Below are 19391 nucleotides of genomic sequence, written 5' to 3' on the forward strand. Positions count from 1 at the left end.
TTATTCAAGCCTAAAACAGAGAGTTTATTTGTACACGTGTTGTTGTTTTGAATTAAGCATAAAACTAGACATTAGACTATGTGTGTTCTGCTCACCACGGTATCGAAACCTCGGGTTTAGTGTTGTAAGTCTGCAGTCATACCGCTGAGCCACTAGAAGGCTTATTGGTACAGAAACACTGTAAATGTAAGTCATGAAATCAACACTTGAACAAACGAAACTGTTGAGTTATTTGGCTTGTTTATAGTTGAACTGTTGATATTACTAACTTAAGTAAAAAGTGTTTAAAATACACATCATTTCTATTTTATTACTATGTTTCTATTTAGTAATTGTGTCACATTTGCTATATTTAGAGTATATATTATTATCATTATTGCTATTAATCTTTACACTTTCTATTTACTATCATCAATTCGTGATTAATATTTATTTACTTATGGCTATACATTTACAGTTTCTTGTTTATCATTTTACAACTTTATTTTAGTACTAGTTTATTTCACTTTCACTATATATTCTACAGGACTTGTAACAAAAGATGGCTCCCCTATCTACATGTCACATTTTTTTTTTTATATATAAACTTACAATAACAGTTCTGCTTATTTTCGTTTTAACAGATTGCTCTACAAACACTTTAATCTATCTCCGTCACTACAGGAATGTTAGTTTTCCAGGGTGAAAACGAAAACAACACTGGCTCTAGTCTCATCGTTCTGAGATGATGTTTGTTATCACATGCACTCATCTACTCTACAAAAAGTCACATCAGTGGCTTTCATTCCTTCAATCACGGATTTTGCTGGGCTACGCGACAGCTCTAGAAGTTAAACTTCAAGATAATCGAGGATGTTGCTCGGCAGGAGGACAATTATGAAGCTAGACAACAACTTAATTATGGAAATTACTAGGGAACATGACAATTAAACTATTCAGTGAATACAACAAAGGTTTGCGAAAAACATATTGTGCATTTTATGCTTACGTGATCAAATCATATTCTAATTTTGGAAAACTAAATTGACATTTTCAATATAAATTCCACTTCAATATTAAACGATTAAATCATAATGTTTACATGAACAAAATAGTAAAGTTAAAATAAATGTGGTCACTCATATAAAGATTTATTGTGCTTATTTTAGTCCTAAATTACAATAAAAATGTTCAGTCATATAAATATTTGTTGTTGTGCTTGTTTTAGTGCTAAAGGACAGGAAAAGTGGTCAGCAATATAAAGATTTGTTGTGTTTGTTTTAGTCCTAAACCACAATAAAAGTGGTCAGTAATATAAAGATTTGTTGTGTTTGTTTTAGTCCTAAACCACAATAAAAGTGGTCAGTCATATAAATATTTGTTGTTGTGTATTTTTAGTGCTAAACAACAATAAACATGGTCAGTTATATAAAGATTTGTTGTGTTTGCTTTAATGTTAAATCACAATGAACTATCTGCTGGATGATTATGAACCTGAATCCAACTTCAGATATCATGCCATATAGAGAAGTGACATCACAAAAAAAAAGCTATGTTATATCTAATAGCAACATGTAAAGATGAAATTTAAAATAGGGTAAACAAAAACAAAGTTTATAACACTTAGCTTCCTTTTATATTGCAACTAGAAAAGGATACAACATTAATATGAAAAGGGGCCAGATTGTTTTCCCCTAACTTTGTCTTATTTAACTAACACATTTTAACACCACATCTTTGTTGTTTTATAGAACTGGACTCTTCTTTTATATCAGACCTTTGTATGAATAACTCCTTTATTCTCACTTGAATTTTTTTTGTGTGTAAATTGTTTTGATCTTTAATTTAAAGAAAATTTATTATTCTTTTTTTACACATACACTGTTTTACATTTCTCACTGTTTTCTTTGTTTCTATTAACATATTCCATAAGTTAAACAATTTTAAAATGAAAAATAAAATCCTAATTAAAATGAGGTTTTAACCTATTCTATCAGATAAGACCACAACATTCATATTTAATATTTGGCTATCAGACTAGCCTTTGATTTTTATTTTTCATCCACTTATAAGCTCTGAGGTCATTCTCTCTTTTAATCCAAATTGCATTTATGTTCCTAATTTGTTTACATTTATGTTTTGCTTCCACAACAAGGAAAAAGGAGAGCTAAAAATTATCAATTGTACCATTTTTTAATGGTTCATATGAAGTTACTTCTTGTAATGTGATGAATGGTGTAGATATGCTCAAAAACATAAGAATTGTAACATTCCAGCATTATGGAGAGCTCTGGCAATACTCCAAATGTGTCCAAAAGTCTGACCCTCTGTATACAGTAATGGTGCTGTTATTATACAATTTATTTCAAAAACTCGGTTGGGCTGCAATATCTCTAAATGTTTTCTGCATGGAAACTAAAATATTTTGTCCATTTTTGTGTCTGTTTAGGCAAAGTTCAATAACTGTTTTTCTGTGTTTAAAAATGTTACAATGCTTTTTATACAAAATGATCAAATGTTCCTATTACATTTGTTTTGTATTTAGTAAAACTTTTCTAAAAATCTGCTGCTGGGACAGTGGTAAGTCCATGGATTTACAAAGTTAAAATCAGGGGTTCGATTCCCCTCAATGGACAAGGCAGATAGTCCAATACGTTTTTTGTAGAAGAAACACACACACATACATATTTTCTGAAATGAATGGGCTTCATTTTCATCTTGATTACATCTAACCCCCCAGTGGCACAGCAGTATGTCTGCAGACTCACAATGCTAAAATTGGGGTTTCAATACCTGTGGTGGGCAGAGCACAGACAGCCCATTGTGTAGCTTTGTGCTTAATTCTAAGGAAACAAACAAAGAAACTGGTTACGTCCTGAACATACTATCTTAACATTCTCGTTTTGATACTGGAAAAGTACAAGAAAACAAACAGTAACATTTTTACTACAAACCGATTGCTTAGTTCTTTGAATGTATAACAGATATCATACATTTTATTATTACTTAAACAGTAATTGGAGGTGCAGATTAGGCCTGTGGTAAAGCTCCAGGTTTGGATCTAGCAAGCTGAGTTCGAATTTGTACAATTTTCCACACTTTATGTCTTATATGCATTATAATGGTGAAAATAAATTCCTTAGTGTGGGTGATGGATGGTAGGGTATGTTGGACTGAATACATTTCCTCTGATCAATAGTTCAATCCCTTAGCGTGGATGATGGGTGGTAGGGCGTTACTAACTGAATATCCTCCCTCTGGTCAATAGTTCAGAATTAGGGACAGTAGTAGGTAGTGTTAGCCTATTTATCATAAATACAAACATTATTCCATTAGAAGTGGGATATGAGCCCCAAATGTTATGGAAATCTGTCAGTATATGCTACCACAACAAATCTCTTTCCAGATTTTTCCATCTCCTTCTAGACCATGAATCCTCAGTTATAAGTTCAGTGACTGTTAAGAGCAATTCACTGTTAAAATTATAAAAAATATTTATGAAAAAATGATATATCTAATAAAACTGGTAAATTAGCATACATCCCTAGCTCAAATTCATATTTAATAGTAATGTTGTTTCTGTCAGTTCTTCCTTTTAATAGTAGTATGTTGCTGTCAGTTTCTTCTTTGCTTACTGTTTGTTTTGCTTCTTCAACAAGAAAACAATGTGTCATTTTATTGACTGCTTGTTTCCTTTGATATAAAATAGGTATGAAGCTGCTGTTTTGAATGTGATGTGAGAGTATTTAGATCTGTTAGGAACATCATAATAGTAACATCCAGCATTTGGAAAATTTTTTGTAATATTCCAAATTTGGTCAGAACTTCAGTCCTGTAAATACAGACACTATAGGGTTATTCCATGCTTTTAACCTAGTATTTATTAACATACCTCTAGATTTGAGTTTTTTTTTAAATAATAATATAAAATGTAACATTATATCCATAAAGAAAAAATGCTTTCTTGTTTCAGAAAATGTTTTGTGGATGTAAACCATCTGTATGTAGTTATGATGAGAAGGTGTTAGAGAGTACACATCTCTGATAAGTGGATTAAGTAACAGGTTGTAACCTAAGGTTAACGTTTAGTTCTGTTATCATTGCAACCAATAACAATGAAAATTATTTTAACATACATAAAAATAAGCTATATTAAGCCACTTAAAAGTTTATCATTGTATTCAGAGGTAAGACTAATATTCTATCAATTTTCATAAAAGATGCCAATAGTTTTACAAGCTATGTTACTCACACCCTTGACACTGGAAACTCTTAAGTTTCAAATCATCACTAGTGTTTTATTTGGATGAATTTAATGTTGGTAGTAGTGAAAACATGGTATCTTTGAAAAAATGCCTGTTTGTTTATTAGATAATCTGCTAAGCAGAGACACTTTAGATTACAATAACTTTTGAACTGTGTACCATAAATAAGGTATATGCTATTTTTTCCTCAACGTCATTTTCCAGTATCAGTTACTGGCCCAGCATGGCCAGGTGGATTAAGGCGTTCGACTCGTAACCCGAGGGTCGTGGGTTCGAATCTCCGTCACACCAAACATGCTCGCCCTTTCAGCCGTGGGGGCACTATAATGTGACCGTCAATCCCACTATTCGTTGGTAAAAGAGTAGCCCAAGAGTTGTCGGTGGGTAGTAATGACTAGCTGCATTCCCTCTAGACTTGCACTGTTAAGTTAGGGACGGCTAGTGGAGATAGCCCTCGTGTAGCTTTGTGCGAAATTAAAAAAAACAACAAACGAGTATCAGTTAGGATGTTTATTACATAATATTTTACTATTACATTTTTATTATAAAAATTAAAAATATTTTTTTTATTTTTACCGTAGTATACGGATTCAGGACTAATGTAATCTGGTCGTATCTAGAGACATTATTGGGATTATGGCCCAAAATACCGCTAAAAGGGACTATACCCAACGGATAGAACAGTTCTTTCTGATCTTTAAAGTAAGGACAGTATATTTAATTAGCCCTGCTCGTTATGGGCTAACTTAGTTATGATCTATTTAGGTACCTTGCTCTGATCAAAAGTTAATACAAATAGTGTTTTACTATTACAAAGTCTACTAGATGGTGATACTGATGACAATAACAGTTACAAGCCATTCATTACTTGTGGTTTACTATGTAAACCTGGTAAGTCTATAAACCACGTTTGTTACGAGGCTTTACTGGCTTTTTACTTGTTGGTAAATCTATTAGACAATACAAGTGGTGGAAATGTTGTTATAAGATACAGAAAATAAAATAATCCGCTCAAAAAAATTAGGTTTCTGGATTTTTATTCAAATCAGTATATGTTGAGATTAGTTATTATAAAAAATTTCGCTAATTTTTCACTAATCATGCCTAATTAATACCTTTTAAAGCATATTTGAGTGCATACTACATTTAAACTCAATTTTTGGCAATTTGAATATCATGATATTCAAGTGGATGTTGTAATACGTCAAGTAAAACGTTTTTGTTTGATCGTAATGATTTGAAGTAGCCATACGTCATTATATTAAGACGTTTTTTATATTCCCACAGAAGTCTGGTATTTGGTCTTTTCAATCTTATGCAATATATGGGCTAAACAGCAAATTCGAAGTATACGATATTCAAAAATAATCCTTCCTAACTTACGTTTGTTTTTGTTTTTTCTCAAATACGTTTGAAAAGTAGAAGTTTGTTTGTTTTGTTTGTTTTTTTGGAATTTCGCACAAAGCTACTCGAGGGCTATCTGTGCTAGCCGTCCCTAATTTAGCAGTGTAAGACTAGAGGGAAGGCAGCTAGTCATCACCACCCACCGCCAACTCTTGGGCTACTCTTTTACCAACGAATAGTGGGATTGACCGTCACATTATACACCCCCACGGCTGGGAGGGCGAGCATGTTTAGCGCGACGGGGGCGCGAACCCGCGACCCTCGGATTACGAGTCGCACGCCTTACGCGCTAGGCCATGCCGGGCCGAAAAGTAGAAGACAGCCTCAATTCTCTTTCTCATGATAAAATAGTATTTGAGGTGCACTAAACATGACGGGCGGGCAGGCTGTTTCATTTAAAAAAAAAACCGAGATAACAAAAGTTTGGGTAACGCTGGTATAAGTTACAAAAATACTCTACCATATTTCAATAAAAACAGCCAACTTTTAGATTAATAAAAAAAATAGTCAAAACGTAGGTTTCGACGGTTTCTTTCGAAAAAGTTGGCTCTTTCTGGGGAGGGTGTTTGAATATATTAGCATAATCGTAAAATAGCTCATTACTTTCCAAAACCTTTTTTTTCCAAACTACTAGGAGTCACCCCTTTTTTCAACTCACGAAATCTCCACATTTATTTTTAGAGCTTAGCCTTAAAGCAATAGTTGAGTTATCTTCCTACACATTTTTCGTAATCATAAGTAACTACTGAATTTTGATTTTTTTTTCATATATTGCTGGCAAGTCTTCTAAATGGATATACAAGATTGTAACATTTCAATCAGCGTAAAATTGTATTTCAGTTAAACATCAGACTATAATAATGGATAGAAAAATGCTTTGGTTCCTATTAATGCTCAAAAAATAGATTAAGTAGGTAGTCCACAAAAATGGGTGGGTAGGCGGGATACGAGGGCTGTTCAAAAATACGCGGACTGTTTGAATTGCGCGGCTACAGTTGGTTCCAGGGGAATTCGCTTGGTGTCGCTAGGTTCGCACAGATCAGCTGATTACGACGCCATTTCCCGATTGCAGATACCTTCATTTGTGTATTAGCTACGCGGTTTCAAGTGAAGTGCGATTTTTTTCGTTTGGCGGATTTCAGAATGAATAACCTGAAGGAGCAACGACTTGCTGTGAAATTTTGTGTTAAACTTGGAAAATCTGCGACTGAAACTTATGCTGAACACGGCTTACGGTGATGTTGCTATGAATCGTACGGCATGTTTCAAGTGGCATGAACGTTTTAAGGATGCTCGACAGTCCATTAAAGATGATGAGCGTCCTGGACGTCCTTCCACGTCAACTGACGACCCACACGTCGACAAAATCAACACCCTGGTGCGGGTGTATCGACGTCTCACTGTCAGGGAGCTTGCTGAAGAGTGTGGGATATCAGTTGGATCTTGTTACGAGATTTTGACCGAAAAATTGAAGATGCACCGCGTTGCCTCGAAATTCAGCCCTCAGTACTCGTGAGTTTTTGGCCAAACACTCGATCACTGTTCTTCCCCAACCCCCTAGTCACCTGACCTTGCTCCTTGCGATTTTTTCTTGTTCCCCAAACTCAAAAGACCCTTGAAAGGAAGAAGATTTGAGACGATTCCCGAGATTAAGGCAAATGCGACGAAGGAGCTGGAGTACATTACAAAAGAAGCGTACCAGGACTGTTTCAACAAGTAGAAACACCGTTGGGATAAGTGTGTGCGTTGGGGAGGAGAGTACTTTGAAGGGGTCCCAGACCTGTAACTTCTAAATACAGTACATTTTGTTTTATGACGTCTGTCCGCGTAATTTTTTGAACAGACCTCGTATTTGTAATGCAGATAAATATTTTATAATACAACTGCAATTGTAATATATCAGATTGCACTAGATGCTAAGCTTTATTATAAGAAGTGTTATTTAGACATATGGTTATACTATAGAACTAAAATGTGAAATGGGAGATCCTTAGGTTAGCTGCAGCTGGATTAAGTAAAATAAAGAATAATAGTAATAGAGTAAAATATTTTCTCGAAACATGTACGCTAGCAGCTCAGAGTAGCGCGTGGGTAAAGTAATTCGATAGCGTAGTGTGAACTGTATATTCTCCAACTGATTTACGACTCATCATGATGCGAATAGTAGTTAAATACTGTTTAAAGAGCAATAAAATAATGAAATTTGAATATAAATAGATACATACTGTTACAAATTCAAAGTTGCTATGATAAACAACTGTAGTTACATGCTACAATTTGAAGTTATTTTAGAAAGAAAAAATGGTAATTTAGATTAATTTTGAATTTTTCTAGTAGTTACGAAGTTGGTCAAATTGAACAACCTTGTATAAAATCAGGGTGTATAAAATAACGATAAAAAATTCCTAATTTTCCCCTGAGGAAGAAAGGATCACCTTTCGAAAGCGCTTGGGTTATAGGGCTTTTATTCATTGCGATAAAATATCACTGAAGAAAGCACGCTCAAAATGTATTTTGGAGGTTTTAAAGATTACGAAAATTACATTTGACATTTTTGAGATGAAAAGGTATTCTAAATGTTAATTTGAAAATCACTTTGTATTTGGAGCAGTCAAAAAGTTACGATATATTCACAAATAAATCTTTAGTAAAAATGCTTCACTAAAAAATCATATTTTTGGTATTACAAAAACTTAGAAGGTTTAGTTAAAGTCTGCCAAATTTTGTAAAGAAACATTCTATACTAAAATTTAGTTGGATCGAGACTATTACAAGTGCAAAGTGGTCACGTGATCGGTCAATTTAACCAAACCTGTATTCTGAGAGATAATAGGCTGAGATCATTGACACATGAACAAAACGAATGAGAGACGTGGTTTCTTATGATCTTCACCTTGCACAATATGATAGTAGATTAGTATAATAATTTAATGAAAATAAAAAAATAATCAATGGGTGTTTTTCATTAGCGTCGGTCGGGAGATTATTTTTTAATTAGGAGCGTTGAAAAACTTGAGGGTCGGACATTGTTACGTGGGGCGGTAAAGCAACAGGAAATAAGGCATTTTTTTTAGGCCTACATATGAGTTATTAACTCATGTATCAACTGCAAATACGATTGCTTGATTAAATAAGCATGATATTATTCTTCTATTCATCATTAAACTTGAGAGAAGTTCCAGATATGACAGGTACAATCTCAACTATCGGTCTTCAATATAATGTGTTTTTGCTCGGGCCGATAGTAAACAGGGCGCCAGCGTGTCGCTGAACTTATCTGTGTGACCAGTTAAAAAAAAAAAAAGTAATGGGGACTCCCGGAGAGAGCTGGTCTATAGACGTCATGCAAAGTCCAACGCCCGTCCTGCGACATCTAGTGCAATAAGCCAGAAACAAGCTTTGAGGTCATAAGTTGTCACTCAAAACATGTGGTTTCAGACAAACGGAGAGTTAAATCTTTGCCACGCCTGTATTATGTATTCCTGTAGAGCTTGAGTTAGGTTTCAAGAGCTTCAACATTTACTTTTTTTTTTCAGGCATGCATAATTTTTTTTTAGATTGCGGTAAACCGTTATCACGAATAAAATCAATAATGTCTGGGAAAATAATAAATTATATCTAATTTCCTGATTTATATAACTGATATATTGCTTTCAAGTATTTTTCTATGAGTTAGCTAAATCAGCATAATAACGTTTTTGAAATTCACAATTCAATCTATCAACCATTATTTCATAACTATTAATTCCTAAACTAGATATCTAGATAGTAAAGTAAAAGATGGAAAGCAACATAAGATTACTTACCTTGTGCCTACTCAAGCTTTGCCAAGTGAAATGAAGATCGGGTATTTCGTTTGGCACAACAACTTCGAAGCCTAAGGCGTATGTGTTTACCATTCCGTCTCGCACATAGTACAGTTCCGAATTCAGGCCTAAAAGGTATATCAATAAAATGTTAGCATGGTGACATAGTTATCATTATAGACAAGAAACATAACAGTGACGTTCATATAGAATTTATGCTGAGCAATTACAAGTTATAATACGGTTAAAGTTCAGATGTGAGCAACAACAAAACTAAGTATTAAAAAGAGTTAAAAGTTTAGAACTGATAAAACGATACAATACCAATAAATTTTAGTAATAAAACGATATATTACTATTAAGTAATAGTAATAAAACCATATACTGATGATAAATATTAGTAATAAAACGATACGTTACTAATAAATAATATTAGTAATACCACATAAACTTATGTAGTGTTGTAAGTTTGTTTGATAACAAGGTGTAGTGGGAGTGGTCCGGGGTTTCCTTATCTATGTAGTGTAGCAACATCCCCCCCCCTCCTACTAATGAGGTTTGAAACAATCAGAAGGTTAGTTGGAGATGATAGAGGTCTAGGAGTAAATTTCCATAGTATTTGAACCGTAACATGGCATAATATTTGGTGTTGTTGTCTCCTCGAGATCCGGAAGGTGCCATGTTTGAAGTACGTTTACACCTTCTTCCCTCACGCGCACACTCACAAGCTGACGGAATCAAACGATTCGCATGTACTCTGGTACCACTGGCATGTTTTCTAACGAGATTTGTTTACGTGTACGGATCTCCCTACATAAGGTGACTATAGATACATGACACAGACCCACTATGAATGGGGTTAAAACACACCTATAAGGTCACCCAGACTTACCATAATATGGTGGTAAGTTTTCAGAGTCGTTAAATCCGTGTCTGACATAAGAGTTTCTGTTCCTTGTTCCCTCCCCACAGGGGGTTACCAGGAAAACCAATTTCAGACTGTGTTCGTACTTCTACTCAGAAGCTAGTGGAACCAAAGGTGGCACCACGGCAGAGTTACTAACGGAGAATGCTTTCGGGTATGCTCTCCATCCACTTAGGGGGTAGATGTAACTGCGGATAATGCAGCAGCTAGCCCGGTATGGTCAGGTGGTTAGGGGGCTTGACTCGTAAAATGAGAGTCGCGGGTTCGAATCGCTGTCGCACTAAACATACTCGCCCTTTCAGCCGTGGGGACGTTACAATGGTACGATCAATCACACTATTCGTTAGTGTAAAAGAGTAGCCTACGAGTTGGCGGTGGGTGGTGATGACTAGCTGCCTTTCCTCTAATCTTACACTGCTAAATTAGGGACGTCTAGCGCAGTTAACCCTCGTGTAACATTGCGCGAAATTCAGAAAACAAACAAACGATGCAGTCGTTAGAGCAATACTTCGAAGTCTATTAATCATTAGCGAGCTTTTTACCTCGCAGCGAAGCCCGGGCGGTTATTTTATACTATTAATAAAATAAATAAATAAACATTTTGTTTGTGATATTTTTATACTTTTGTTCTTGATCATGAAGAGATTTGTTTTGTACATGTCGTAATTTTTTTAAAGAATTGCTAGTCCTTCCTACGTACGAAGATGGGAGACATTCTAGTGGTTGATTGATTGTTAGTTATCACGTGCATGCAATAAAATATTTTAAATAGTAATTCCAAATATAAGAGACTCAGATTTGTGTTCTTGGATAGTACTCTATAGACACATATAGAGTAGCAAAGCTTGTTGTATGTTGTACCACTGTTTCAAGTTTTCACTGGTCGAATAACCATCTAACGCTACAAACATAACAATACCAAACCGTAGCGTCTTCTGTGAAGCAAAAAGCTGCTTTCCTACATCTCACCTCAATTTAGCACATAATATATCATGCAAAAAAGGGGAATTCTATTTCAAATTGCTCATTGTATTTGCATAGACAAGCATGTTTGTGTGTGTAAAAAAATGTTAATAATAATGCTGTCACATCCTAAAATTTAAAAACAACAACAACATTTACTAGCCTTCAATTGGAACTTGCATGTGAACATGGCAATAACAGAATTATTACAGTTTCTAATCGCACAAGGTATCATATATAGGTATACATGATAAGTACGGTAACATTATAGAAACATTATAAAATATTCAGGCAAACGTAGAAATAGAAACGATGGTATTTATTGAAAAATGGTACAAACAGAAACGTAAAACCTTATAAAACATCTAGTTGAAACCTGAAGAGTGACTGTAAATGGCGAAAAAAAATATGATTTTAAAAATGGGTTTGTTTTTCTTTTTTTTCCTTCACAGTATAGTTTGAAATCGATAACGCAGGAGTATAATGCGTACAACGTTTGTCAGTGTGGAATATTTCCAGCATAGAGTTAACACGTTTTGATTAATTAACGACCAGCCGCTCACTGAAGCACAGTGGTTTTGAATTAATAAACGAGTTTAATAATATGTTTAATTTATCCAAGTACTCTATGTATCAAACAGCAAGCGTTTGAGGCAACTTCAACGTACAGGTTATTGTATACCACTTCAAGCTGTTGTCCCTTCTTGGCTTACGTGGCAAAGGAGCTATTTAAACTGGTTGGTAGTAGCTAGGTGGATAAATTCCTTTCTCTAGTGTGTAAAGTAGAGTTGAATATTAAGCACCAGCAGGAACCTAGTTGATAGTGCTAACCATCTTTAATAAATAAGAAAACATCGACAACAATATACGTTATCTATTTTCAAACTGAGGCTGTCTACGAATAACCAAGTATATTGCAATAATGATTATAAAAAAAAAAAAAGCAAACAGTTCATATATATCACAGCCCCCCTGCGATATACTCTGCGATTAATAGATTTAAAGAAGCTCTGACGTAAGTTGTATCTGTGATATGTGTTACTTAATGTTTTTAATGGGCCTGGCATGGCCTAGCGCGTAAGACGTGCGACTCGTACTCCGAGGCTCGCGGGTTCGCGCCCGCGTCGCGCCAAACATGCTCGCCCTCCCAGCCGTGGGGGCGTTATAATTTTACGGTCAATCCCACTATTCGTTGGTAAAAGAGTAGCCCAAGAGTTGGCGGTGGGTGGTGATGACTAGCTGCCTTCCCTCTAGTCTTACACTGCTAAATTAGGGACGGCTCGGTGCAGTGGGCTAACAACCTACTCACTTAAAATACTTGTTGAAGAATCCTCAAGCGATTGCGGCCCTATGTTCCTAGATGGAATCTAATGGTGATAACTAACTAATGTTTTTAATAAATAGGCCTCATACAGTATTAGTGGGATTACAGCCGAAAATGTCGTTAATAGAGAGTGCACCCACCTGATGAAACATTACACTATAACTTTTATAAGTAGAAACGTACGTTTGTTTGTTGTTAAGCACAGAGCTATGCAATGGATTATCTATGCTGTCCTCACTACTGGTATTGGAGCCCGGTTTTTAGCTTTATAAATCTTCACACTCATTGCAAAATATATTTAGTTAGCTGTTTTGATGGCCAAGTTGATATTTTGGTTTTGTTTTAAGTACATAACTTGTTCTGGTCGGAAATTATTATTATATAAATGAAAAGCTGTAATAAATTAGGTAGACTGTTTTACCTTGTACATAAATGCCACTTTCCATTAAAGAAGGACCATTAGACCGTTGCCTTGTTCTAATTAATACAATGATAAGTCGTGCTAGTGAAAATGTAAAAAGTTGTTTCCTCAAAAATTCTTCAAGAAACCTCTAACTAGTGTAACTGAAAATTTCGAGGAAGAAAATAATCGCCCGATGTTTAGGCTTCTGTCACACTTGTAATGTAATACTGACAAAAATCCCGAGATTTGTAGCGGGGTAAACGGGACCGAATCATTATAGCCCAGGGCGGTTTCTTTATTCTAGCTCGTTTCACTTGAATGTGATGATGGCCAGTGACGCGGATGGCAAACAGTCTCGATTCGTGTTCATTATGCACTTGGAATGGCCGGCCGAGGTTTTACATTTCACCACACAACACGAAGATTCATGACAAGAGAACATAGTTCCCAAACAAATGGAGCGAATACACATATTTAAAGAGTGGGGTAAAACATGTCAGTTGCTATAACGAGTGTTTTTTTTTTTTGTTTAAGAGGGAAGAATACGATAAGTAAAGTGTGGATATGAATTCCGCTAATAAAAGCCATAGCTGAAAACGGGCATTAGCGTATGTTTTATCATATAGAATTGATTCCACAACAAGAACTTACAATAAAATTCGGGTTCCGCATGGCCAAGTGTGTTAAGGCGTTCGATTCGTAATCCGAGGGTCGCGGGTTCGAATCGCGGTCGCACCAAACATGCTCGCTCTTTAAGCTGTGGGGGCGTTATAATGTTACGGTCAATCGCACTATTCGTTGGTAAAAGAGTAGCCCAAGAGTTGGCGGTAGGTGGTGATGACTAGCTGCCTTCCCTCTAGCCTTACACTGCTAAGTTAGGGGCAGCTAGCGCAGATAGCCCTTGTGTAGCTTTGAGCGAAATTAAAAAAAACAAACAAACAAACTTCCTAAAAAATTGGTCTCTAGTGGCGTCAACGGTAAATCTGTGGACTTATACGCTAAAAACTGAATTTCAATATCTGTGGTGGGTGTAGCACAAAGAATCCATTGTATAGATTTGTGTTTAACTATAAAAACTAAAAATAAAGTTTATTTTTGTGCTTATGTTAAAACTAACACGGTATTAATTACTGGCAATGAAAGATGTTGAACTGTATTGGCTGTAGTATGACTCTTACAGAGCAGGAAATTGTTATTCCGAAAATAGGCAATTATTGTTCTTTTCATTACTGTTTTATCTCTCATTATCATTTACGTTTTTTATAATTTATAGAAGTTTTATAACCAGATAAATTGTTGCTAAACTCCGAACTCCTAACCACAAGAAGTTTTTAAAAAATTTTATTCAAAAAAACAAATTATGTTCGTTGTCTTCTTTGTTTTCTGGCCCGGCATGGCCAAGCGTGTTAAGGCGTGCGACTCGTAATCTGAGGGTCGCGGGCTCGCATCCCCGTCGCGCCAAACATGCTCGCCCTTTCAGCCGTGGGGGCGTTAAAATGTGACGGTCAATCCCACTATTCGTTGGTAAAAGAGTAGCCCAAGAGTTGGCGGTGAGTGGTGATGACTAGCTGCCTTCCCTCTAGTCTTACACTGCTAAATTAGGGACGGCTAGCGCAGATAGCCCTCGAGTAGCTTTGTGCGAAATTCCAAAACAAACAAACAGACTTTCTTTTCTGTCTTTTGAATTTCACCCAAAGCTACACGAGATCTACCTACGCTAGCTGTCCTCAAGTTAGCGGTTTAAGACGAGAGGGAAGGCAGCTAGCCATCACCACCCACCGCCAACGATCAGTAAAATTGACCATTACATTATAACGCCCTCACGGCTCAAAGGGGCGAGCGTGTTTGTTGTGACGGAGATTCGAGCCCGCGACCCTCAGATTACAAGTCGAGCGCCCCCTAACCACCTTGCCATTCCTCTTATATTAGCACAAGTGGGCCAAGGTTTAGGAAAATAGTAATTTTCATTGATTCTCGCATTAGTTTCATTGAAAAGACGCGACTTACTATGCATATGAATTATAAAAATATGTGCCAAGGCCTGTATAAAGTATATGGAAACCATGTAATTAAATTTATTAGTACTTATTTCTGAACATATTAAAACCTTTTCGGGCCTGTGCAATGTGTAATATTCTGCAAGCCTTTTAATGTGCAGCTGCTAATCCACTGAAATTCTACTAAGTATTGTAGGAGAGGTTCAAAGCTATTGTTTTTTACTGAAACATAGTAAACAGTTTTTGTTAATATATATCTTCCCTACAACATGTTTATTTTTATATTGTGGATAACTGTAGCAGGCAAATCGTAAAAATACGCAAAAAGACAGTCTTATGGCTGTTCTGCCAAGGACAACGTTCGTTTCTTATTGTTTGTTAAGTGAAACCTGTACAATGGGTACCACGAGCATACCTTGTAAGCCCTCAAACTTACCGCTAGGCTACTGGTTTGGTTTGTTTTACATTTAGCGTAAAGTTACACGAGAACTATCAGCACCAGTTATCCCTTATTTTGCAGGAATAGACTATAGGGAAGGTAGCTAGTCAACATCACCAGCCCCCAACTTTTAGACTATTGTTTTACCAACGAATAATGGGATTGACTGAACATTACAAATTTTAAAGGAAATTCGAGTATTGTTAAATGAATGTTATAATTCAAGTCACCATTAACTATAAAACTTTCAGTACGTAAAAGGTGTACGAATATTTTTATGTAAATAGATCGTTACCAAACCACTTCTATTATAATGAATAGTCGAATCTGAAGTTATTTCTTTCGATCTTTAATGTCTTCCATGGTTATATAAGTTGCACAACAACGATGCACTCATTGTTTCAAATTGTGATATTGTCAGGTATTATAATTTATTTCGGATGAGTCTTCGATTTATTATGTTACGTACGTTACGTATTACTATTTCAAATAAAATGAAATTTAAAGTTTAATTTAGAAGTTAATAAACTGTTAATACGTATTAAGTTTATGACATCTGCCAACAAGATTGGTACACACAATTTTATTTTTAACACAAATGTATTTTAGTATATTAAAAAAAAATTATAATAACAGTTATTTCTGATACATTATGCTAGATAGCTCTATTCTTGTCTGGCCTCACACCCTTACAAACTGTTTTTTCCTGGCGAAGATATTTAATGTCCTCGTAGAAATACTAACGTTTAAAGTTAATTATATGAATTTGAACGGTTTTTATGTTTGAAATCTCTAAACATTCGTCGTCAAATTCTGTAGTTTTCCGATTAATAGACGTTAATCACTGTTATAGTTTCCGAGGTGCACAGCACACTGACTGTAGCTGACCAATGATAGCAATCTTAATCTCTCTTCTCGTGCTGTTTTTATACGATTGTTTGTTTGTTTCTGAATTTAGCGCAAAGCTATACGAGGGCTCTCTAAGCTTGCCATCCCTAATTTAACAGTGTAAGACAAGAGGGAAGGCAGTTAGTCACCGCTACCCCTCGTTAAATCTTGGGCTACTTTAACCAGTGAATAGTGAGATTAACAGTAAATTATAACTCCCCTCACGGCTGAAAGGGCGAGCATGTTTGGTGTGACGAAGATTCGAACCCGTGATCGTCAGATTACGAGTCCAGAGATATAGCCACCTGGTCAAGCTGGGCTTTACTTTCACAGGAATCACGCGAGATTAGGACGTTCACCAAAGTTCGCTTGGCAACAATACTGTTGATCAACAGTATTACATACACAGCTCGATCATTGTTGATTCTTACACTCAAGAATCTTTTACAACTTTCGAGAACAGGCGAAATTTGCGCAGTACACAGTCAACAATTTACGTCACAAGTTAAAAAACAAGAGAACTACACCGAAATAAATGTACACAGTAGATTTACAATATCTACATGACTGCACTGCACTCTTTGTTTCATGTTATAATATTTACATGACTACATTGCACTCTTTGTTTCATGTTATAATATCTACATTACTGCATTGCACTCTTTTTTCATTTTATAATATCTATATGACTACATTACACTCTTTGTTTCATGTTATAATATCTACATTACTGCATTGCACTCTTTTTTCATTTTATAATATCTATATGACTACATTACACTCTTTGTTTCATGTTATAATATCTACATGACTGCATCACACTCCTCGTCTTCGTTTGTTCAAAATATGCGGCCTGGTATAGCCAAGTGGTTAGGGCGTTTGACTAGTAATCTGACGGTCGCGGGTTCGAATACCCTTCCCACCAAACATGCTCACCCTTTCAGCCATGAAGGCATTATACTGTGATGGCCAATTCCACAATTCGTCGGTAAGAGAGTAACTCAAGAGTTGGCAGTGGGTGATTATGACTAGCTGCATTCCCTCTAGTCTTTTACTGCTAATTTAGGGGCGGCTAGCACAGATAGCCCTCTTGTAACTTTGCTCAGAATTCAAAACAAATTGTCATAAACAAGTCGTAATCTAAGCAACAAGGCAAACATCAAGTATAATGAAAGTGTCAGGAAAAAAGTATAAAATTAAATTTGGAAAATCTTATTTAAAAAACTGCGTGTTTGCAAAACTCTCAACATTCTGTATTGGAGTAAAAGTTGTTTATATGTAAATATTAGACCTCTTGTGAGCTATGTTTATTTTACTCATTTATTTAGACATTTCTATTGCAATTTGGCCAGAGGGTTTTTGGCGTCACATGTTTTAAAGTCTGGATTTTTCTCCTGTCTTTCAGAATGATTGGAAGAAGATGCAGAGAAGAAGTTAGGCTAGAATTAAGCGAGCTTTTATACAGCGAATAATAATAATATTATTAAATATTTCTGTTGCTATTTGGTAATAAGTTATTTCAGTTCTCTAATTGAATTTGTGATTGTGACGAAGTACAAAAGAAAAAAATCTGCAACAAGAACTATGTTTAGATAGTATTTGTTTGTTAGGCCTATCGTTCGTCATATAAAACAGCAGAATTATGTTTAGATATTATTTGTTTGTTAGGCCTATTGTTCGTCATATAAAACAGCAGAATTTGTAAATTTTAGAACTAGTAGTCAAAGAAAGAGAAAGAAAATGCCTTTGTTAATATTTAGTATACTGCGTGCGCTTTGCGTCCTTTTAATAAACCGAAAGAATCCGTCGAATAATAGAAACTGTTGTAACAACATGCTTTTAAAAAGAGTTGCAATTTTTTGGGTCGTACTTTGAGGAGAATTAATACAATTTAATTTAAGTTGCGAGAATAAGAAGCTAATTGTGCTATCAGTACTAAAATACATATAAAGAAAACTTTGAAGGACATTTAGATTTGTAACAGTTTTATGCAGAGTCATAAGAGCAGTGTATGAATCAAATGTTCATAATTACCTTGGGGGGTGTATATTTATTTGAGATCCATCTCTATTTTACTTTAATTCAAATAAAAATAGCTTTTTAGAGGAGAGGGTATCAATGGTGGAAAGTTGGGTGAGCCCAGGGGTTAATACTTTTTGTAGACCCTCCATCCCATGTAATTTTATGGAGAAGAAAATAATCAAAGGGACCCCATTAAGACCATGATCCCGGGATCTGAACCTCTTCTAGCCCCTACCTAAAAACGCCACTGAAGGGTATCGAAATTAACCCAGATTCTGATACATTAAGTGCACAGGACAAAAGACACTGGTCGAAGCTTAAACAAGTCATGTAAGGCCCAAATAGCGACTGTAAACAAAATCCTTTTTAGAAAAGAGAGAGAGAGAGATTAATCGAATATCGTTAATAAATAATACATTAAAAATACACATTTCAGACAATCTATCCACAAAAGTATCGAGTGGCCGACAAACTAACGATTAACAAAATATAATTAACAAGTTTTGGGACAAATTAAATAATTTTATTTCCCGGTGTTGTATTAGATAACTTACATTACAACCTTCCTAACAAGGTTGCTAAAAGTGATAGACTTCTTTGTGTTGTATTACATGTGGTTGACTCTGTTCTAGGTTCATCTTTGGCTCTATGCCTCCTCTTTCTGATTGATGATAAGAGCATGGGCGCCGATTTGTCAATAAGTTGAGGGGGAAGGAATCTCCAAGGGGAGATTCTTGGACTTTATCATAAAATTAGCAAATTAACAAAACGCGTAAATGAAAACGGATCACCATACTTATCAATCACACCCTACCTACCTTAAATACAAAATTAACATAAGCAAATGGAAAAGACCAGTACAATAATAACAGATACCACCATTGATGTTACACTGATAAATAACTGAGCACCATTAACGATAATTTGACTTCATATAGAACAATACCCGAAGATAAAAAACAAAGCTTATAGAGCA

General features: G+C 35.4%; 1 protein-coding gene across 6 annotated transcripts in view; it reads right to left on the reverse strand.

Annotated features, from left to right (window-relative positions):
• The window catches only part of LOC143232583 (tyrosine-protein kinase RYK-like), a 164000-nt gene that overhangs the window by 24498 nt on the left and 120111 nt on the right, over window positions 1-19391 (reverse strand). For 4 of the 6 annotated variants that reach the window (XM_076468186.1, XM_076468184.1, XM_076468185.1 and 1 more), the window contains exon 2: window positions 9455-9582. In XM_076468186.1, coding sequence (XP_076324301.1) covers window positions 9455-9582 — 128 coding nt within the window. Of the gene's footprint in view, window positions 1-9454; window positions 9583-9896; window positions 10177-10346; window positions 10481-19391 lie in introns of those variants that run through there. The other 2 variants (XM_076468188.1, XM_076468187.1) reach the window with 2 other exon arrangements.

This window comes from Tachypleus tridentatus, chromosome 11 (assembly GCF_004210375.1).
Source record: "Tachypleus tridentatus isolate NWPU-2018 chromosome 11, ASM421037v1, whole genome shotgun sequence".
NCBI classification, from domain to species: domain Eukaryota; kingdom Metazoa; phylum Arthropoda; class Merostomata; order Xiphosura; family Limulidae; genus Tachypleus; species Tachypleus tridentatus.